Source organism: Miniopterus natalensis, chromosome 5, assembly GCF_054644295.1.
Source record: "Miniopterus natalensis isolate mMinNat1 chromosome 5, mMinNat1.hap1, whole genome shotgun sequence".
Lineage (NCBI taxonomy): Eukaryota > Metazoa > Chordata > Mammalia > Chiroptera > Miniopteridae > Miniopterus > Miniopterus natalensis.
The window spans coordinates 57,555,451-57,578,992 of NC_142085.1; the positions used below are offsets into that span (position 1 = coordinate 57,555,451).

General features: G+C 46.0%; 1 protein-coding gene across 1 annotated transcript; it reads left to right on the top strand.

Annotated features, from left to right (window-relative positions):
• The first annotated feature begins 20,937 nt into the window (after positions 1 to 20,937).
• On the top strand, positions 20,938 to 22,101 carry GPR6 (G protein-coupled receptor 6). The gene has a single exon (XM_087817160.1). It carries the CDS (start codon positions 21,010 to 21,012, stop codon positions 22,099 to 22,101), a length of 1,092 nt encoding a protein of 363 aa, XP_087673286.1. The 5' UTR covers positions 20,938 to 21,009.
• The last annotated feature ends 1,441 nt before the right edge of the window (positions 22,102 to 23,542 follow it).

A 23,542-nucleotide genomic window follows, 5' to 3' on the forward strand; every position in this document is an offset into this window, starting at 1 on the left:
TCTTGTGTTGCTTATGAGTTTCACCAGAGCTGTGCAAACGTTTGAAATCCAGAGGGACAGGAGGACAGGAGGCCACTGAGTAAAGCAGACTGCAGAGGAGTGAAGTGGTGCTGGCCAGTCCTTGCAGGCTCTGCTGATGGAATTGCCCACATCTCCTTTTCTTGATGAGTGGAAAGACTGGAGTGGGGGTGAGTGTGGGTTACTTAATATTTTACTTCTTCATTCTGCGACCTGTTCATCTTTGACCACAGAACTGAGAAAACTTTGTTTACTTAATCAACGACACATTGTCTTCTGTAGGGAAGGCAAAAATGTTTTTCCTCTACCCTCCTGGATTCTCTGGCTGGGGCCCTGGAAATGAAACTGACAAAAGACATATTACCAAGAAAAAGAAATAGCTTTAATTATATGCAGAGGCAGTTAGAATTTAGGGGCTTATACACCACCCCCAAAGGGCAACAAAAATTAGAGTAGAGCCTAGACAAATGAAAAGGGATTTGGGCTTTTTTTTTTTTTGTAACCAGAGGTCTACCTATTCCAATTGTGATTCAAAATCAAAACCAATGAGCCTTTTTATTGCTTATGCATGGACACAAGAGGTGTTCCCAAAGACAATGTAAAAGATGTGGCCCTCATGACCAGAGTCATTCTCAAAGATAGCCAAAAAAGAGAAAAATTTAGACAAACTTTCTGAGAGCTTGCATCAGGACATCAGCTGTAATGAGGTACAACTCACATCTACAAATTCTTGGGGACTCCAATCTGATGGTTGGTCATCTACAGATGCAGGCCAGCCAACCTGTGCCCCTGGCAGGCAGAAAGCCAAGCCAAGGTCTCAGGACACGAAGCAAGACAACCAGGAAAGCAGTGACTGCCCTGGGAAGGAAAGGACCGATAACCAGTGAGCACTCAAACCAAATTTACAAGGGTCTCAACGCAGATAATGAATTCTTTCCAATGTTTATCTCCTGTTAGTCTGAATTTGGAAAGGAAAAGACAAGGAGACTCTTTTTTTTTTTTTTTTTTAAATATATATTTATTGATTTCAGAGAGAGGAAAGGAGAGGGAGAGAGAGAGATAGAAACATCAATGATGAGAGTCATTGATCGGCTGCCTCCTGCACGCCCCCGACTGGGGACTGAGCCCGCAACCCGGGCATGTGCCCTGACTGGGAATCGAACCCCAATCTCCCAGATCCTAGGTCGATGCTCAACTGCTGACCCACGCCCGGCTGGGCAAGGAGACTCTTAACTGCCCTCTGTGGACTCTGCAGGCAGAAATCTGGGAAGCTCACATAGTAAGAATTTTTACCTTTTGTCAGACATCCCAGGATTTCAGCTGCAGCCCGGAGAGCAAGCGGGGTGCTCCAGCTGTTCCTTCTTGGTTACCCAAACTGTGGGGGAAAAAACTCGTACTCTACCCTTGTAGGTTCAATGGCTGGGGCCTGCAAATCAAACTGATAGATTAACAAGAGAAAAAACAGATTTAATTATGTACATACACATGACAGTCACAAAGAAAAATGTGGCTCAAGGAAGCATTTAGGATTTGGGGGCTTATATATCACCCCAAAGGGCAATAAAGTGTAGAGAAGGGTCTAGACAAAGGAAGAGGGGTTTGGGGCTTCTGGGTGGGGGAGGCAATTTATGAGAAATGGCCAGAAAAAGTACGGTAAGTAAGGGTTGTTTAGTAAGGTTTGCTATGCAGATTTAAGTCAGTGCCTTCTCCGTTGGTAAGAGTTACTAAGATTTCTCCTGTTCCTGCTGTGGGAGAGGGAGACACCTTTACACACTGAAATTTCCTTTCTAAATTTCCGTTTGTAAATTCCCTTTACAAAAGGGAAACTATGTTCCACTTTTACTACCTCTGCTGTTCCTCAGTTGTCTTCAGCTCAAAATAATCCTTATGCCAGAGGCATATTTTGGAGTGACATGTCCTGGTCCCCTTCACTCCTAAACCATCAAGCAACAAAATCATGGCACACAGGTTACTCTTCTGTACTCGAGACCTCTGTAGCAGAAAATGACCAGAAAGTAACAGCATGAGAGAGAAGAAAACTTCCAGATAACCCATGAACTAATAAATCTTTCCATAAAGAATTGCATCTGGACCCTGGCCGGTGTGGCTCAGTGATTGGAGCATCAGCCTGAGCACCAAAGGGTCACGGGTTCAATTCCCAGTCAAGGGCATGTACCTGGGTGGCAGGTTTAATCCCTAGCCCCAGCCTGGGCCCATGTGGGAGGCAACCAATCAATGTTTCTCTCTCTCTCTCTCTCTCTCTCTCTCTCTCTCTCTCTCTCTCTCTCAGTCTACAGAAGATGGAGAAACTGACACTGATTGAGCATGTGAGTGTCAATGTCAACTACTCCACTCTTGGACAACCAGCTCAGAAGTGGCCTTGTCTCAATTAGTGCCTTGCTGGTGAAAGTGGGGCAATGCATTATGATAAAAAATTCATAAAACCCTTCCTCTTCCAAGAGCTGCCAAGAGCAGCTCAACAACATTCATTCATTCATTCAACAAATGTTATGTGCCAGGCACTGGACTGGGGTTTAGATGCAACAGACACATCTTTTCCTTGGAAGTTCATGATCCGGTGAAAGAGGTAACCCCTCAAATATATCTTGCAAACTCTGGTAGTTCTGTGAAGGAAAAGTACAGCATGTGAGAGGTAGTGTAATGGCATACCTGACCCAGGCTGGAACAGTCGGAGAAATCTGGAGCCACAGGAAGGCTGGCTTCCCTCTGCAGGAAACACCTGAGTTCATGACTGCCCATTTCAGGACAGCCCAGCTTTAATCAAATTGGTCTGGGCAAGCCCTGGCTAAGGCTCCTGCCCCAGCACTGGTCATCGTGGTGGATCCTCTGATTTCCCCTCCTATCTCCCTAAAGCTTCATATTCATCAATTACCTTCTCAAAATTTTGGTAAAAATTATTTAAAGAGGAAAACAACATTTTAAATAGCAAAAACAAAAGCTATCTTACTGACACAGTTTTCTGGCGAGGTCGAGGGGGAAGGTGGGTAGCCAGCCCAGCTGCACCTCCTACAACAAAGCTTCCTTACTATCCACTGGTGCTCCGTGGGCGAGGGGAGGAGATGACCACAAGGTGCTGGGGTTACTGCTCCTCCCCCCTTCATACTTGTCTGGGCCTAGGAGCCCTGCTCCCCAGAAGTACTGAAGAGCTCTTTGTGAACTCTCCCTTCTGAGAAAAAGACAATTCCAGGGAAAAACAATTGTGCAAAGGAGGCAGGCAAAGAACTATAAAATCCTTGAGTAGAATTTCAGTTTTGTCTAAAAACAAAGAAGAGAAGTCTCTCCTTCTTGTGAGGATGCTAGCCCAGGGACCCGGCTATTGGCCTTCTGCTAATAAAGCAGAGCCAGCCACCTGAAGGCTGTAAAAGTGAAAAAACATTCTGCCATCACATTCCTCTTCTTTCCTGGTGCATTCAAGCTTCTCAAGATGCCCTTCACCCTGACTCCTGTCCACCCAAGGGGAGGACAATATAACGTCCTTGAGCAAGTGTTAGCTCTTGGCTGTGTACCACATTTCAAGGAGCATTTATTATGTACCTGCTATATGCCCAGTATGTGCCAGGTGCTGGGCAATAAGCAAAACACTGCCCCAGCCCACGGATGCGAAACCAGAAACCAGAGACCTGCCGTGCCTTGTGCACCATCACCACCTGTAGAGGGAGAACAGCCTGAGTGCCTGAGAGGAGCCTGGACATGTCTTAGAGGGGAGGGGAGGTTGCCAGGCTGACAAGTAGGGGGAAAGTATTTGTGGTGGGGGGAACAACATGGACAGAAGCTCAGAGGCATTGAAATGACATGATTTTTTAAACTACAAATAGGTGTGTATTACAGGAGTGGTGAAGACTGAGGGAGAGAAGAGTCGAACTCAGACACAGAGTAGAATAGTGGCTTCTAGGGGCTGGAGGGGTGGGGAATGGGGAGAGTTTGATAGAAAGGTACATACTTTCTGTTATAAGATAAATAAAGTCTGAGGATCTAATGTATCACCTATTGACCATCGTTGAAAATACTGTGTTGTATAATTGAAATTTGCTAACAGAGTAGAACTTAAGTGTTCTCAACAACAACAACAACAAAAGGTCAATATGTGAGGTGATAAATGTGTTAATTAACTCTGTTGTGGGAATCTTTTCACAATGTATACATATATCAAATCATCACATTATACCCTTAAAATATATTACACTTTTATTTGTCAATTATACCTCATTAAAGTTGAAAAAAAGAATGAGAAATAGAAAGAAAGCGGGAGAGAGAAAGTGCTGGGGAAAACTCCAAATAGAGAGCTGGACACCAGACCATAACAGACCTTAGGTGCTGTCATTTAAGGATTTTGAGCAGAACAAAAAGATTTTGTCTGATCAGATTTGCAATTTAGAAATATCTCTGTGATTAAATAGGGAGGCAGGGAAATCTATAGGAAGATCATTTTTAAAATCTAAGCAAGGGATAAAGAGAGTCTAAACCAAGATTGTGGTTATAAGAAGTGAAGAGAAAGGGAACAGACATGATGATTTTTCAGCCTAGAAGTAACAACCTGGGGAAAACTGCAGTAATTAGGGTTGTGGTTAAGAATGTGGACCTTGGAGTCAGCTCACACGAGTTCAAGTCCCAACTCTGCTGCTTATATATTGTGTAGCATTGGGCAAGTTGCTTAATCTCTTAGTATTTCAGTTTCCACATCTGTGAAATGGAAATAAAATACTACTTGTTTCACAGGATTGCTGGGATGATAAACCAAGTCAACAAAAGCAGAACATTCAGAACAGCCTAGCTGGCACATAGTAAATACCCATAAATGTTGGCTGTTATTAGTAGTATTGAGTGCAGAGAAACAGGGAGATGAAGAGTCTAGGAGGACACCTGAGTCTGGGAAATAGACGTGTCTGTTTCAGGTTTGTACTTTGTCTTAGGGCAGAGCCCTTACCCCTGGGTATGGTCTTTTCTCTTAAGATGTAGCCTTTCTTAGGTCTTATTTGAATGTTTGTGGTTATCAGTAAGTTTTCTGTTTTGACCAGACCCAAACTCCTAGGTCTCCCAGCACTGTGCCATCTTTGATATCCCCACTCAGCCCTCAGCCCAAAAGCATGTGCGTCTACATGCCTCACCATGCCTCACCCTGCACCCTCCAGCCCTCCTTGGCCAGGACCCAAGGGGAAGTCCCCTTGTGTGAATCTTCCCACTCAGTAGACCCCCCTCAGCAGCCCCCAACCCTGATCTCTGCCTCCCCCACCCAGTGAAACTAGCTTTCCACAGACACTTCACAAAAGAAAATTTATGAAAAGCTCAATAAGCACATGAAAAGATGCTGACCATCATTAGTCATTAGAGAAATGCAAATTAAAACCACAATGGATATCACTTCACCCTCATCAAAATGACTGAAATTAATGAGATTGAAAATGCTAAGCATTAACAAGGATGCAGAGAAACTGAAGCTCTCACACATGAGTCTGACAACTTTTTATAAAGTTAAACATACACTTACCATGTGACCCAGTCATTCTACTAAGCACTTACTGAGAAAAATGATAACATGTCTGCAAAAAGTTATCCAGGAATATTTATAGTAGTTTAATCCATAATTGCCCCAAAATGCAAACAAACCATTTTATTTAACTCAAAAACACTAAAATATCATTTGAACATGAATCAATATGAAAGGTAACTAATGAAAGATTTTTACATTTTTTTCACTGATTTTAGAGAGAGAGAAATATCAACGTGAGAGAGAAACATCAATCAGTTGCCTCCTGTACGCGCCTCAACCAGGGATTGAACCCACAACCTAGGTATGTGCTCTGACCGGGAATCGAACCCACAACCTTTGGGTGCACTGGAGGATGCTCCAACCAATTGAGCCACCCGGCCAGGGTGACGATCTTAATAGTTGTGGTAGGCAAAATAAAAACCCCCAAAGATACCCATGTCACAATCCCTGCAACCTGGAAATATGACACCTGACATGGCAAAAGGGACTTTGAAGTTGTCATTTAGGTTAAGTTCTTTGAGATGGGGAAAGTATTCTGGATTTTTCTAAGTGGGCTCCTTCTATCACGTGCATTCTTAAAAGCAGAGAACCTTTCCTGACTATAGTCTGTGGGAGATGTGGCTACAGAAGAAAAGTCAGAGGGATGAGTCATTGCTGGTCTTGAAGATGGAAGGAAGGTCCAGGAGTCAGGAATATGGGAGAGGCTATAGAAGCTGGGAAAAGGAAAGGAACAGTCTTCCCTAGAACCTTTAGAAAGAATTGCAGCCCTGCTGACACTTTGACTCTAGCCCAGAGAGACCCATGTGGCACTTCTAACCTACAGAACTGCAAGGTAATAAATGTGTGCTGTTTTAAGCCAAAAAATAAAACAGAAAACATGGAAATGGAGCACTCTGCTACCCCCATTGCCCCAGAGCTGAGCCTGTGCCAACATACGAGGCAGGCAGCTAGGAAAAGGTTAAGTTGAATGGGCTACCAAGGTGTTTGGTCTGGTATCGAGAGATGGTCTGGAGCTAGGGATATTTTTAAGTGGTGGAATTTGTGGATGCTGAAGAAATTGGTTCACTTTCCCTTCAGGCCCTCAAGCTGTTAGAAGGCCACTGAACTAGAAAGTGATTTACTCAATGATCCCTTGGGCTCGGAGAAGTGATGTGCTTCTCCAGTTTCGCCTCCTGCCCCTACAGGTGTCCCTCAGCTGGGCCAAACAACTCAGCAGGCTCACAGGTTTGCATAAGTGCAGCTTCAGCCACTTTCTAGATAGCACTTGGTTGCTGAGCTCAAGCGTAGCTCCAAAGTCAGGAGGCAGAAAGGGAGCTGCTTAGGACACACAGGGAGTGAAGCTCGTGGCAGTGGTCAGCCTTCTCTTATTTACAGGCGGATGAACGCCGTGCTAACAACTGCCCCCCGAGGGGACTTAAGATGTGCCAAGCACTGTGCTAAGTTTTTCACATACATTCCCTTGTTTAAGGCAGTCTGCATGAGTAAGCAAAGTGACATTTGCCAACAGTGTCCTGTTTTTAGTACATTTATTTCAAAAAGCGTCTGCACGCAGTGTGAGGCTGTGGATAAAAACTTCGCTTTTGCTTAGAGGCAGCGATGGTTCAGGCAAACCCTGCCCTCCTGGTGCAGAGACCAGGGCCTCCTGGAGTCCAGGATGCTCTGTCAGCCCTCCGCTGCCACTGGCCCTGGGCCACTGCTCACCTGGACCTTGGAAGGTCTCCTGAGATCTCCACAGGGGGGATGTTTGCAGCCTGCAGATTCCCTCCTCATTCGCTCAGCAAATACTTACTGAGCACGTAGCACGTGCCAGGCCCTGCACTAGGTCCTTGGCATACATTAGTGAGCGCCACTAAGAACTTACATTCCTGTGTGGGGGCAGACAATAAAGTTACATAATGAATAACTAAATTATATCGTATGTGAAAACTGATAAGAACCAGGGGGAAAATGTAGAGCAGGAAAATGTAGAAAAAGGGGAAAGCTAAGGGTGGGGTGCAAGTTGCAGTTTGAAATAGACACAGTGGGTCTCAATGAGGAAGTGACTTTGGACAAAGACCTGAAGGACGTGAGGGAGGAGGTCATGACAGCCACGGGAAGAGTGTGTCAGGCGGAGGGGTGGGCGATGCAAAGGCCCTGGGCTGGGAGTACGTCTGATGTGTTGGAGGAAGAACGAGACCAGTGGAACTGGAGTGGAGGTGCGGAGAAGGAAAGCGGTAGCCTCACTCAGAGAGGACCGAGGAGGAGGCAAGCCACTTAGGGCCCCAGGAACAGGGCCACTGCGATTTTGGAGCAGAGGGCAGAATCGAACTTTCAGCCTAAAACAGCTTCGTTCTGTCTGCAGGAGGATTACATTCTATTCTGTCAGAGGGCAGAGCGAGAGCGGTCAAGGGTTAGCCATGGAAGAGGTGCGGTTCTCCTTTGAAAGCAGAGCCCAAAGGATGTCCTGATGGATTCTTTCATTACCGGTGAGGGCTGAGAGTCACTCCAGAGGGTCAAGTTTCTCCCTGTACTACCAGTCAACATTTTAAACACTATCTGAAAAGAGAGAGAACTTTCTTCACTTCACAAGGTTATTTCTATTGAGATGAAAAACAACATCACACCAAGATGCCGGGCTGTTGGCCAAGCTCACTCATGAGCTATGCCTCTCAGAGTAGGTGTCAAGCCTGTGTCACAATCAAACCCCCCACCTCCACCTGGCTCCTGCATGATTTGTGATGCAAGTGTTCAGGAGGGAGTCATAGTTCAGAGCAGAGCTCTGAAATCAAACTGCCTGGGTTCAAATCCCTACGCTTACACTTGGACAAGGGACTTTTGATCTCAGTTCAAAATATGGGTAATAGTCTATTCTTCATAAGATTATGTGCATAATGGCCATACTAATGACCCCATGTTTACAGTCTGGGCACATTTTTAGATATGGCCAATAGCAGTTAGGAGGGACATAAGGCTTTAGAAACTCCAAATGCCTGCCTGTCTGTCCCTGCTTCCTCCTCAGCCCAAGGTGTAGCAAGTGCACCTCCTGGCAGGTGCTCAACAGCACCACCTAGGAGCAGTCTGGCCCCTCCCAAGACAGCATAGAAAACTCTCAGGGACATTTTCCCACAGGGAACTCCAAGGCCATGGGCACCTTCTTTTCCGAGAAAAGCTTCACAAGGGTATTATGATCCTGTGGAGTCAGGAATCTCTACTTGTGTAGAAATATAATCTAGAAATACTCCCACAGGATTTTTTTTCCCTCTAGAGGGTCCTTGTGAACCCAGGCCTGCTCAGGAATGCCAGCCACAGTAGTAAATGGCTGAAAACTGTAGGGATATAGTGGTGACAGGCGGGATGCTGAAGAATATTTTTCACACTAACTTGGGAGAATAGCTGAAATGTCAACACTATGTTTCATTGACATTAGTATTTCTTCATCAGATCCTGTTTATTTTGTTATATTAAGTATTCCTTATGTTTCAGGATAATTTTCCCTTCATAGTGTAAGCAAAAGCCTGGGGGGAAAATAACTTTAAAAAACAACTTTAGTCACTTGGAGCAATGAAGGCAGAAAGTTCCAGCTGAATTGAAGCCAACTTAAAATTAAATTGCCTGCAGTTTAGATAAGCAAATGTAATGTAAACATTACATGATTGTTAGGAACAAATAGGGATGCCTGTGGTCTAGAAATGTGTGAGAAGAAGCGACAGGGGTGGGGTTCTTCAGCCTGATAATCCTGGTGTGGCTTCTAAATCAACTGCAACCTTCTTTAGGACCCAATATCTGGAGCCGTTCTCCTCTCTCACTGTTACATAACACCTCTACACACATGTGTGTGCAAGCACGTGCTCACACACCCAGATGCTGCAAACACATACCCACACAATGTGCATGCACACACGCCACACCATTGTGGCAAAGGAGCACAATACACATCTCCCCACACATACCCCTATACAACATACAGGCTCAACAAACACATGCCCACAAATACACATGAACACAAACACCTCATGAATATGCGTACCACCCACATACCAACACCCCACAGCACATGAGCACCACACACTCACATAAAGCTTGTGTAGCACACAGCTACACCACACACACACTCACACACTGACTTTTCTCTTGGTCCTCACAGGCCCCAGTCTCAATATTTTGATGGAAGCAGCTCACCTGGGCAAAGAAAGGGCTGCCTAGACCATTTCATCTTAGGTTTGGCCTCAAACTTACAGTCTCTAATAACCTAAAATGCTATTACAAATATCCCAAAATCTTTACAGTGAGGTCATATCAATACCTTATTCCCAGGAGAGTTGTGAAGACTTTTGAATTAAAATCAAGACAATCCATGGACTAGGGATGGAACAGTGTGTCCTTGATATAAAAACTGAACAGTGTTAAGTGTTGGCTGGCTTGGTGCAGTTTGAACAGAGTATGAGAGCAGATATAAGTGAAACTTGGGACAAGTTGTTTCAGTGAAAAAGTTTGCAGCCAGAAAAATTATCTCAGGTACAGGACTTGGATTTGAAGTCTCAACGTACCTCTATCTATTTCATGGCTTTAAAAAATGTACAAATGTCTTTTCTAGGATTTGGTTCAGCTGTCAACTGACAGAAAACTCAAAATAGTAGTGACTTAAATAAAACAGTAGAGGAAAAGTAATTCTCATGTAAGTGTAAGTTGTACAGGGCTGGGCTGGCGGTCCATGGTCATCAGGGACCCAGGCTTCTTCTCCTCTCTTGTGGCTCCAGCATCTTCAGCACATGGCTTCCACCTCGGGATTCAAGACGGCTGCTGCAGCTCCAGCCAGCACACGCACATTCCAGCCTGCAAGAAGGAGTCGAAAGAAGCAGGGCATGCCCCTTCCTCCCAAGAACACTTTCTGGAAGGTGCTGTACAGCTCATCCATTTACATCTCACTGGTCAGAACATTTACATCACCACAGCTAGCTGCAAGGGAGGCCTAGAATTATGCTCTTTATCCTAGGTAGCCATGGCTGAGCTAATATTAGAGGCCCCATTACTATAGAATAAAGGGAAAATGGATATTGGAAGATAGCTATTTGTCTTTTTAAGAAGGTCACATATCTTTTTAAGAAGGATAAAGATAGCCTCTATTCAGAGATGATCACTGCTAACATTTTGATATTATATATACATATATATACACACACACATATATATATAATTTCTTTTACAAACTGAGTTCATACTGTATGCAGTGGTTTTGGTTTTCGTTTTGCGAATTTCTTTTTATGACTATATGTAGATATATATCTTTTTTTAAAGCTCAAAAAAATCGAATCCACCTCCACCTAATAAAATATGTATTTTATACAAGTCACTCACATCAATTATTCTTGCTTGAAGCATCATTCAGTTTGGGGTTCAGGGTAAAAAGCCAAGAGGGTCTGAGAGGGCAGGGCCCTGGCTGAAGGAACACAGAGGCTGCAGGCACCCTGAGAACGCCGTGTGGAGAGGACTCCTGGTGGGGATCACCTCTGTGCACTCGGGAAGGAAGTGTGGACGGGGGAGGAGGGGACAGATCCCTGCTGGCCTCCTCCCCATCTCCAGCCAAACCTTCAAATGCTGCTGGCTGGATAATGGAGCTCATGATATTTTGGGAAAATTATTTTATGGATTCTGCTGTTTATGATACTTAGGGCTTTATTGCCTTAGCAACCTCTCCTAGGTTTTAGAATCCTTCTCAAAAGATCAAGGGATTACATTTCACATAAACATCCAGAGTGGTGACTTATCTTAGCAGCAACTCCGAAATACCAGTTCTGGCTAGCTCTCTTTTAACAGGCCGGCTGTATTTACTTGGTGCCCACAAGTGTGTCACAGAAAAATAGCTTGTTTCTGCTCTCCTCTCCCTGCTCTCTTCCTAAAGAATCGATTCACATCAACTCTCTGCTCAGAATCCTGCCCCGGGTTCCTGTTTCCTGCTGCACCAAATCTGAGCTCCTCCACTTGACTTGGGGCACCCTCCAAATCTGTTCGCTGCCCCACTGCTTCCCTGCTCCCCAGGCCACACCTTTTATTGAAGCCAATGACACCTCAGGTCCCCTTTCCAGAGCCAAGGCCTTTTTAAAGGAAGTGAGGCTCTGAGAACCAATTAGACTCTATCTCCTATAAGCTACATAACAGTGAATGTTATTTAGCCCCTTTGAGCATCTGTTTCCTCCGGTGTTAAATGGGAATAATAAAAACGACCCCAAGGGACAAGCAGGAGTGAGGTGGGATCATGCAGGTAACGTGTCTTGCGCTGTGTCTGGCAATGGCAAGGGATTAAGAGAGTGTGACTTTCCTTGCCCCATCCCCTCCCTCTGTAATTGTTTCCTTCTGTTTAGGGTTTCTTTCCTGGTCAGACTTTACAGTGGGTTGTGTTCCAACTGGATGCCCCGTGTTCAGGGCTGGTCTCTACCTTGCTTCTATTGAGCTGAGCTGTTCCATTGCCCAGAATCTACTGGATTCCCTTGCAGCTGAGTCCTAATCTCTGACCTCCCTGCAGAACTCTGTGCCAGGGCTTTAGAGCGATGGTCTCCCAGCCCTGCCCAAAGGCTCTGCTGTCTTCATGTGCCAACCCCCTCTTTGGATAAATGGTACAGGCCAAGGCCATACAGTTGGGCATTTGACACTCAGAGGAGACTATAGCCTGCCTCAGGACAAGCCCCCTCCCAGAACCTTTTGTCTCCCTAGATCTCCGTCCTTTCTCTTCTCTAATAAATGACAGTAAAACTCTACTCTAAAGCCACGCATGTGCCTTTCTCACGCTAGAAGCTGAAGTATATGTTATCCTTAAAAACCCAACTTTATAAAAATGCAATACTTCTGAGCAATCTAAAGTTAAAAAAGGAAGAATAGAGCAGTTTTCCCTCAAGTTCGACATGCCAAGGATGAATAGCCACAGTAGACTTCATCAGCTATATAAAAACAGCATTAATTCCTAACAAATAAAAGAAAAGTCAATGCTCTAAAAAAGAGAGACAAACGGTCAACCATAGTGGTAATCAAATAAATGTGATTTAAATCATTAATGAGGTACCACTTATACCCACTGAATTGAAAGAACATTTTAAAATAATAAAACCCGGTGCTATAAAAGCTACGGAGAAACTGGTAGGCACTCACAGTGCTGTTGGCATGGTAAATTATCCCAGTCATTCTGAAAGCAGTTTAGCAGTGCATTTCAAGAGCCATGAAAACGTTTTCGCCATTTGGTTCACAATTTTCATGTCAAGATAATTATACAAAATAAAAATAGTCATGTACATGAAAGTAATCTTTGTAGAGTTATCTATAATAGCGAACGTATAAACAACCTAAATGTCTAACAGTAGGAGAATGGTGAATAAATGTTACTCTATATTCTCGATGTAATATGGTGCAGACATCAAAATGATAACTGTGGAGATGCTGCCATTTGCCACCTCACTATTAACTGATTTTCTCATCCCCGAATTTCACAAAGAATTAGAAGGCAATCCCTTGATTTCCTGGCTTCCCGCGAACATTTGCATGCCTGGCCCCATGTGCACGCCTCATCCCCCCGGCCCCTGTCTCCTCAGGTTAATCTCTCCACCTGTCTTCCAGGGCCTCTCTGTCTTTGCTCCCCACCATCTCGCCCCCTCAAGTAGCTATGGTCTCTGAAACCAACCTTGGCCTCTCAGCCGTCTCTTTGAAGGGTCAAATCTCTTCTATTTTTCAGGAAAAGCTCTCCCTTGAACCCACATCTCTATCTAGCTGCTGCTCTCTTGCCCCCTTCCCCTTCAAGCCAACTTCTTGAGAGAGAACTTGCGCTCCCTCCCCCCTCATTTACAGCCCATTCGCTTCAGCCTGGCTGCTGCCGTGCCTGCACTTGCAGCAGAGTCACCAATAAGTTGATGAACCCAGCTAAGTTCGGCTAATACTTTTTTCCTTGACCTAACCTTATTTGACTTCTCGGGGTAAAACTTGACTCTCCTCCTGAAACTCACCCTTCCTGTGACCGCCACAGTCCTCTCTCCTCTCTGCCGGGGGCTGGGCTTCCCTGTGTCCTGCTTCTCTGACTGCTCTGCTCACCTTGCTCTGTGGCTGCCTCTTCCTCCACTCATCCTTAAAGACTGTGATCCCCAAGGGACTGTCCCCAGTCCTCCTCATTTAGAGTCATCACTTCCCTTCAACTGAAGTCAGACAAATGGGGTTCAAATTCTGACTCTCTCACTTTCCAACCATATGGCAAAGTTACTTCCCCCCATCTTTACTTTCTCTTCTGTAAAATGAGGATAATAATAGGTTCCACCCATAGAGCACCTTAGTAAGTGATATATTCAATGAATATAGTAGCCTTACTAAGAGGAAGAGGAGGGGGAGGGGGAGGAGGGGGAGTTTTGATATCCTAATCTACTTTTTCAGTCTAAACTCTCTGGCGAGTTCAGAACAACCCCTTTATTCAATGTCCCACTGGAGATCTGCACCCAGATGCCCTACCTCAAACTCAAATGTGCACAGTTGCATTAACCATTCGGCCCCTCTCCAATATTGCTGCTGTTCACACCTGAAAACTGGAAGTCATCCTCGATACCTTCTCTCCTTTTACCTGTGTCTATTTACCTCCCCATTTCCAGGCACATCCCATAAAATACTCCAAATGAAATTCCCCAATCATTTCCCAGTCACCAAAGTGGGGAAATGCTGAAATGGTGAGTGCTGACAGCTCTGAGGTCCTAGAGGAGGGTAGAACTATGAGATGGAAGGAGCTGGATCCCTGCATTTTCATGTGAAAGGCTGGCTGTCTGCCAGTGAGAAAACCTGTTTTTAATTTCATGTGAACAAGGAACAACTCTTTGTTATGCCACCAAGATTTGAAGAACTATCTTTTATAGCAACTAGAGTGCTTTAGCTGAATGTTCAAAACATCTGGAGGATCCATCACCTTCTCCAGTCCCTGCCATCACCACCTGTTAAGCCTTCAGAATCCCCTGTATAGGTCACATAGCAGCCTCCTAAGAGGTCTGCCTGACTTCACTTTTGCCCTCTCAAATCCATTCATAAAGTCGCTCATGGGGCTTCCATAAATTGTAAGAAGGACCCAAGGCTCATTGTATCGACCACCTTCACTTAAGAAAATCTGTGACTGGCACCTCATTACCCTCAGGATAAATTCAACTCCTGCCATGTGTAGGAAATCCTTCATGAGTTGGCCCCACCTACCTGGTGTATCTCTGCTCCTGCCCTTTTGTCTGACATGCCAGCCGCAATTTCCTGCCCACGGTCCCAATGACCTGGGCCAGGCTCCCTTGACTTCACGCCTTTTTTCATGCTCCCTCTGCCCGGAGCACTTTCATGTCTTCCTTACCTTGGTGACTGTCATTCATCCTTCAAGATTCTGGTTGGGCACCATTCCTTTTGATAGGCCTTCCTTGACTCCTCCTCGCTGGATGAGAGTCTTCTCCTGAGTTTCCCCTTAATCCCATGATCATCTCTTTTATAACATATACTACACCATTCTCATAGAATCTGTTTACTCATTCCTGAGGACAGGCACATATTTTGGCATCTTTATTTTCTAGCACAATGTCTAGCGTGTAGTAGGTGCTCAATAAATGCTTATTGAATGAATTAGTGACTAAGCAAAAGTATAAAAATAATTACAATGCAACATAGGAAATATTGACAGCATATCCCGTATTATGAAGTAAAAGCTTAAATTGTACTCTGTATATATAGTACATGTGTACTATGCAATCTACCTATGTAAAATATATATGCATGTAGATAAATTCTGGAAATGGTCATTTAATAGACATTTACTGAGCACTTACTCTGTGCTAGATCATATGGATAGATGGGAAGTTTAATTAGAACTGGCCCATCCCCTCAATAGGTTTACAATCTGGAAGGGGAAAAAAAGCAATTCTGGTTAGTTGATGAGGATATGAGTGAGTGTTTTTCTTTCAAAATTTTCTTTAATATATTTACAAAACACTTAAAAAAGCAGCTTACAAAACAGAAAAAGGTCATCTGTAAACTGCTGCTCATAGTAACATTAAAGTTATAAAATTCAACCCCCACCATTTCGGACATATCTATCCAAAACCATTTTGTGTTTTGAAAGTTGCATAGCTTTGCACACATTGAACTGGTGCTTGTTTTGCTTTCCCATGCGGTTGTCAATAACTTGTACACAATGTACCTGCTGGTGTCCTGTGTGCCCTTGGACGACAACTTGCTCCACCTCGCTGAACTTCAGCTGCCCCATCTGCAAAGGAAATAACTCTAAACTGCATGCAATTGCTTCAGAGAATAAATGAGAGAAGAGTATGAACCTGCTGTGTGAGACTGAAAGCACTTTGAAGACACTGTAGGGCGTGACAGATTAGAAGACTGCCTCTGTATTAGAACCAGTTTCATCATTCTCTCTTTTAATAAGTCGGTAGTCTAAGTTGTCAGATTATACATTGCTCCATGAAACTCAATAAAGTTATTTTCATTCTTTACGGAAAAGGACATATGTCTTCAAATGCTGTTATTTTTCCTGATTCGTTTGTCATACAAAAAAAAAAAAATGTTGCTCACCAACAATTCAGTTAAATAAAATATGTCGACTGCCGTGCAGTGTTCTGCATCTTGCAGACATGTGATGGTCATAATGGTGGGCTGCTGCTTTTCTAAAGTTGGGAACATCGGGCGACACTGACCTTCGAGGATAACAGCCCTTTGGAGTACAGACAGCTCAGCTGGCATGAAGCAGGAACGCCGCGGATGTTTTTGGACATGCTGAGGAAATTGAAGCCTTGGACACGGTGACACACCATCGATGCCTGCGGGTGAGGAGAGACCTTGGGGACAGGTGGCAGCAGGACAAAAAGAGATATTTTGAATATAACTCACCTGTCTCAGCAGGTGTCCCAAAAAGGTTACACTCCATCCAACACCCAGATCTGGACAAACAATGGAGAGAATTCAATGGCCCTTTGTGATTCTTGTCTCTGTCAGCAATAATCTCTCTTAATAACAGCTTTATACATCTTACTGAGCACCTTCCCTCTTCCTGAGCACAAGCATCTGTGTACCACCAAATATACTTATACTTCCCACTAGGAAACTGAACTGCTTGTCTCTAAGAACCAAGCTGAGGGAATGTGTGGTGTGTGGTGTGTGGTGTGTGTGTGTGTGTGCCTGCAGTCCCTCAGAGAGAGGCCACAATTGTTAGTATGGGTCTTTCCGACCTAGTTTTACAAGGTCTAGACAGCTTGGCTGACTGCAGCTCTGATTTTGTAAAACAGAATGATTTGCAAAGATCTGGGCCAGGAGAGGGTACATCTGGGAAGTGGCTGTGATCTCAGAACAAGAAAGGGAGCAGATGCTGAGGTATCCTGAAATCTACAGCAAAATCGAGGGTTGAGGGCAACCAGAATTTAGAGTTCCTGATGGGGCCACGGAGTTAATCAGGGTCAAGAGGGAACCAAGTGTCAGGGAACCAAGAACGCTCCACATGTACGTGATTCTATGTGAATGTGAAAAATAAAAGGTCTTCAGAGGAGGCCTAGTTAGCGCCTTAAATTTGAAATTACACTAAGTGACTTAAAACTGGATTGTTGCTAAAATTCCTTTGTTGCAACTATTCCAAACGCCAATGCACTATTTCAGGGGTTTTAATGCATGTTAAACTGATAAGGAGATGGTATGACTGCTTAGATGAGTGTTCTCAACCCTGGTTTTTTTATTAGAGTTTTTAGAAAATCTGATGCTTGGTCCTCACTCCAAAACAAATGAATCAGAATCTCTGGGTGAGTGATTCAGGAGTGGGTGGTTTTTCAAAGCTTTCTAGGTCATTCTAATGTGAATCTAAGGTTGGGAACCACTGGCTTAGGCTGAGATAGGCAAAAGATACACACAGGAACCAGAGAAAGAGTTGTGGTTGAGAGGCTGTGATTCCTGGGCATAACCTCAGACAAGGAAAGCTTCCTTGTGTCCATGCTTGGATAGTGCTGGAACATAAAAGCACCAGATGATATGTTAGTATGTTTCAGAGTTGGCAATAGTGAGTTTAACTTGTGATTACAAGCCAGAAACCAAACTCTGTATACCTCAAAACATAAGTAGGACCAGACAAAGCAGTGGGTGAATAATATATTTACTTGTGTGTTTCAGTCAAGGATCAAGTATTCCCAGAATAGAAATGCACTCAAGGTGGCTCAGTATTATAAAGGTTTGTGGTAGAGACACAAATAGCAATTTCAAGGCATCCAGGGACCTGGACTTCCAGGGTCGGGAACCAGATACTCAGGTACTGATGTCATTCCCTCCACCTCTCAGTCATTTGATCCTTCATCTCTGTTCTTCTCTCCAATCTGCTTCATTCTTTCACCACAACTTGCTTCCTCTGGTTACTCCTTTCACACAAGACTCAACAGAATGCTCCAGCCCTAATTTATCATAATCTTGCAGGTCCAGAATCCAACACTGACTAACCATTGTCACAATGTCTCTTAGTTCAACTTTTCAAGAAGGGGAATTTGGTCATCAGCAAAGGATGACTGATCTTGTCTAGCCTTGGGTTGGGTGTCAATCTCCTCCAAAGTCCTAGGCTTGGGATAGAAAATGTCATATGGTTCATAGGCTGAACCATAGTAGAACATTCTAGGAGACCACTGGAAAGTTAGGTACTTGTGAGGAGCTGTGGGCAGAGCAGGCAATGAAATCCATCTAATATTCATCCATAACCAATGAACCACACACCTTTCTTCTCTCTCATCTCCTGCCTCCCTTGAATATATGGGCACGGGGGAGTAAGGAAGAGTCTGAAAGCATGTGCCCTGTCTGTTCTCAGGATCCAGTCTAGCATCTGAGAGAGGTAATCACAGACTGGCATGATGCAAAGACAGTCTAAAAACCCTAGACTGACATGATTCTACATGTGTTGTCCTCCTGAAACCATTGAAACATCCATTCTTGACTATGGGGAAAGCCTAAGGATGTCCAAAACACAGGATCTCTGCTTGTTCAGTTTTAATCCCACACTTTCTACTGCATTGTCCCATGTAAAAATGTAACAGATTTAGACATTAGGCAAGATTCTCCTCCCGTTGGGCCTTTATTTGGAAAATGTGAGATTAACATGTTATTACAGTGGTTTGACAGTTCACTTAAGAGCTCTGAAAATAACATTCTTGGTTTTTAAATGACAATCTTTTACTGAAATTCAAGTGGCTCTATTCAGAAACTTCAGCCAATTTGGGGGTCATGAAAATGGTGGTGTGTGAATTTTATAAATTGTCCAAATGGAGATATTGTGTGTAAACTCAATTTATGGTCCATCGCTGGCTAGTACATCAAAGAATTGAATAGTTCTATGTTCTCCATCTTTCCCCCAGTTAAATTCAGCTGCACTGAGGCAGGAGGGAAGCAATAGTCTGGACTTGGGGGCCATGTTTAGAGGGAGCCTCTAGACAGTCTGAGTATATGTTTTTTCCTTTTTTGACCCCGGGAGCTAAAGGCAAAGTGAAGCCAGGAAGGGGTGGGGGGAGATTCAGGGAGGAGTGGAGGAAGGACCAATAACAAATGTCTATTTTCACTTTGCCCAGACCATGTGGCCCCTGAAAATCATGGCTGTGGCCTCAGTACTATGCCATCATGCCGATGTGCAATCATTTATTTTAGAGCCTTAGATGGAGCCAACTATTTTAGCTTTTGCCCAAGTGCAACAATCAAAGATTCTGGATGATTAAAAAAGAAGAAGTCTAACATTTGTATTTTACTAACAAAGCACCTTTAAACCAAAAAGGATTATTTATCTGGGCTGAAAATAAAACTCCTGCCTCCTGAAGTCTGGTGTGGCTGAGTTATCACTATTTTTGTCCTGTAATTTATTTTATAGGGTACTAATTAACAGGGCAAAGTCTGTTGTCAGGAAAGAAAATCACATTTTGCTGTTTTCTTATTTTCTAACAAGACACAGACCTGGTCTTTAATTAAAGAGCAAGTTCCAAGGGCACTTTCCAGCTGCTGAAATTGTGAAACATTGGGCTGGGAGGATCATGGTGAAATCTGCTGTGCAGAATTCAAGAGATAGTGGGAGCGAGAGAGAGGAATGGAGGGAGGAAAAGAGAAATTGCACAGGTAGGCTTCAAAAGAAGAGATTCTTTCCTCAAATGTCCCACTTTCTCTCTGTTCCCCACAACTCTCCATATCTCCTCTGACTCTGCTCCGCACACTGTTCAGCAAACATCCTTTTTAAAAAAGCTCATCTCTCCATACACCCCCCCCCCCAATTAATTCCTGTCCCCAAAGCAGTACTATCCCCCCCACCCCCCAAGGTAGCAACTCTGCCTTCAGACCTCCCTGCCCAACGTCCCCCTTCTCCAGGGCTTCCTACTCGCCCTGGCCCGCGTGGTGACCTTGACCCTGGCTTGGCTGCCCGGCCAGTGCATCCTCCCCTCCTTCCCCCCCAGCTCACCCTCCGCGCCCGCCTCCCAGTCTTGTTCACGCTTCTCCCTCTCCTCTTGCCCCATCCCATTCCTGGGGGCTCTGGATGGAGGCCGCCGCTCCCGCTCCTCCCCCTTCCTCGAGCCCTCTGAGACCTCCTTTGGGGGTGGGGAGGCAAAGAAGGGGGTGGTGATGGGCGGGCGAGGCGCGCGAACGCGGACCTAGGAGCCTGACGTCACCGCACCCCGCCTGTCAATCTCCGACCGGCGCGCTGCTCGTAACCGCCTTTTCTGCCGCGGACTGTGTCCCTCACTCCCGGCGCCTCTGCACAACCGCTGGAGCCGGGCGCTCCTCTCCGGCTCCGGCTTCGCCAGCGTCGGCTGTCCGCGCCGGGACGCAGCCTGGCGCCCCAGCCCAGCGCTCATGGTCACAGGCTTTCTGAAGCCCTGACTCCCCAGGTGAGCAGCCGGGCTCCCTAGAGGAACTTTGAGGGTGTGGAGAGGGGAAGGGGTGAAGGCTGGCCAGGGGAGGAGTCCTCAAATCCGGATAAATGGAGTCAAGCTCGACCCTCATCCTTCCCCTACATATGCACCCCAACTTCTCTTCCCCCAAGCCTCTCTCCGAGAGGTCCCTTGCTTCCAGCCCCTCTGCGCTCTGCGCGCGGAGACTTAGCTTTCAGCACCGCGGACAGCGGCCCCGCGGCTCACCCGGGCGATCGCCGGCCCCCGCCGGCCCAGAGCCCCAGCGGCTCGCCCAGGCCCACACCTTTAGCCGGTGCAGGCCGATGCGCGTCAGGAGCAGTCACCCCTAGGGATTAACCTGTGTGCATGTGACTGCGTGTTATCCGTGTGTGTATCTATGCAAAAGCTCAGATACCCGTGGGAGCACCCGTGTGCCTTTCACTCTCTCATTCAACAGGTATTATTCTTTGGCTCTCACTTGTCACTGCTTCCTCGCTCTGTTACGGGGTCGGGTGGGATGGGCAACATGAGCGGGACACCCGCTCCGGGAAGTGCCCCGGCAGCTGGAACCGCACACCTGACGCTTGCTGCCCCTCTCCACACAGGGTGCAGCGTCCGGCCGCTATGAACGCGAGCACCTCTGCGCTCAACGAGTCCCAGGTAGTGACAGCGGTGGCCGAGGGAGCGGCGGCGGCGGCCACGGCGGCAGGAGCGCGGGACCCCGGGGAATGGGGGCATCCGGCGGCGGCGGCGGCGCTGGGAGGCGGGGGCGCGGCTAACGGGTCGCTGGAGCTGTCTTCGCAGATGTCCGCGGGGCCACCGGGGCTGCCACTGTCGGCGGTGAATCCGTGGGATGTGTTGCTGTGCGTGTCGGGGACGGTGATCGCAGGAGAAAACGCGCTGGTGGTGGCGCTCATCGCGTCCACCCCGGCGCTGCGCACGCCCATGTTCGTGCTGGTGGGCAGCTTGGCCACCGCCGACCTGCTGGCGGGCTGCGGCCTCATCCTGCACTTCGTGTTCCAGTACGTGGTGCCCTCGGAGACGGTGAGCCTGCTCACGGTGGGCTTCCTCGTGTCCTCCTTTGCCGCCTCGGTCAGCAGCCTGCTGGCCATAACCGTGGACCGCTACCTGTCCCTCTACAACGCGCTCACCTACTACTCGCGGCGGACCCTGCTGGGCGTGCACCTGCTGCTCGCCGTCACCTGGACGGTCTCCCTGGGCCTGGGCCTGCTGCCGGTGCTCGGCTGGAACTGCCTGGCGGAGCGCGCCGCCTGCAGCGTGGTGAGCCCCCTGACGCGCAGCCACGTGGCGCTGCTCTCCGCCGCCTTCTTCGCGGTCTTCGCGGTCATGCTGCACCTGTACGTTCGCATCTGCCAGGTGGTCTGGCGCCACGCGCACCAGATCGCGCTGCAGCAGCACTGCCTGGCGCCCCCGCACCTCGCCGCCACCAGGAAGGGCGTGGGGACGCTGGCCGTGGTGCTGGGCACTTTCGGAGCCAGCTGGCTGCCCTTCGCCATCTACTGCGTGGTGGGCAGCCACGAGGACCCGGCCGTCTACACCTACGCCACCCTGCTGCCCGCCACCTACAACTCCATGATCAATCCGATCATCTATGCCTTCCGCAACCAAGAGATCCAGCGCGCCCTGTGGCTCCTGTTCTGTGGCTGTTTCCAGTCCAAAGTGCCCTTCCGCTCCAGGTCTCCCAGCGAGGTCTGAAGGCTCCCTCGGTCCTCCCCCCCCCCCCCCCCAAGAAGCCAGCCTACGGCGAGCTTCTCCGTGCCTGCTGATGACCTTTGCCGTCCCACTAGTGTGACTCTAACTTTGGAAAGAAGGAAAGAGAGAATTAACGCGCACACAGACTCACGAGGACAAAGAAGTTTGGTGGCACTTTACATATACAGTGTATACATGTGTACATATATATACAAATTATTTGTATTTTCTGGAGGTGTTCAGGGGGTGGAACTTTCTGGTCTGTGAAAAAACTAACGGAGATGTGGTTGCATACTCAGATTGTACATCACATTTGTCAAGTGGACACATTCCAATACTGCTTAATTACAGCATTTCAGTTATAGCTGCTGAACTGCCAAAACAGTGTTGCCATTTTCAAAGGCAGGGGAAGGAGAGTAAAAGGTGTATTTTTGTTGTATGTGATAGAATATTTTGCTGCATTTGCATCAGTAAATTACAACATATTTTGTACACAAATAAACACATTATAAAATGTAATTTTGGGCATGTGGCTGACTATACAACTACTACTTGAGAGTTGAAGTATTAATACATTTATTTTAAAATTTATTATGTATCATCTCTCTTCTGTGAACATCTTAATGTAAAAAATCATAAGCATTTGCACATTGCTCATAAATTGTCGCTGAACTGCCTAATTCAGATAATGGTGGGCAGAAGGGAGTAATATATTCATGTAACAGTATTCATAGGACACTAAAAGATTATTGGTGTTATCAGTGCAGATTATTCTACTCTCTTAGTTGGTGGGTTTGGAAGATAAGCTCCAGAGGCTGTCTGAAACCATTCCTTCTTCTTACCCATGTGCACTTGTGAATCCTGAAACCACAACTTTTAGTTGTTGTTTTTCCAGTCTGGAAAGAATTTTAAATGTAGAAAACTTATATTGACTGAGTATGTTGTTCTTCACCAGTTCTTGTAACAAAATACACAACCTTAAAAAATAAATTCTTCCAAGACAGGATTCCAAGGTATATTGTGTTCATGAGGCAAATGAAGGTATGCCCAGCAGCCCCTCTTGAGACACTCTTATCTTCAAACCACAGGGCATTAAGATCCTCAAAGACTAAACATCCCATCCCACCAGTGGGTGTGAGTCATAGTTGAATGGTTCCTCTCCTCCCCTTCTTACAGGATGGAGATAAATAAGATATGTGTGCTATGAACACCCATGAAGAAATATGCACACAAGCACAAGTAGCTACTTGTCTTAGGCCTTAGAAAAATACACACAGCAAACTTCTTCATATAGGCCACAAATATTTATTGGGTGCCTACTATCTGCTAGACACCATCCCAGGGCTGGGAATACTCTGTGCTCATAGTGTTTTCTAGTAGGGGAGATGACCTACAAGCAAATGAGCAAATATATATAAAGAGATTTATTATAAAGTATTGGTTC

What these genes read in the sequence shown, in the direction of transcription:
- GPR6 (XM_087817160.1), top strand. Translation starts at nt 21,010, where the DNA reads ATGAACGCGAGCACCTCTGCGCTCAACGAGTCCCAGGTAGTGACAGCG.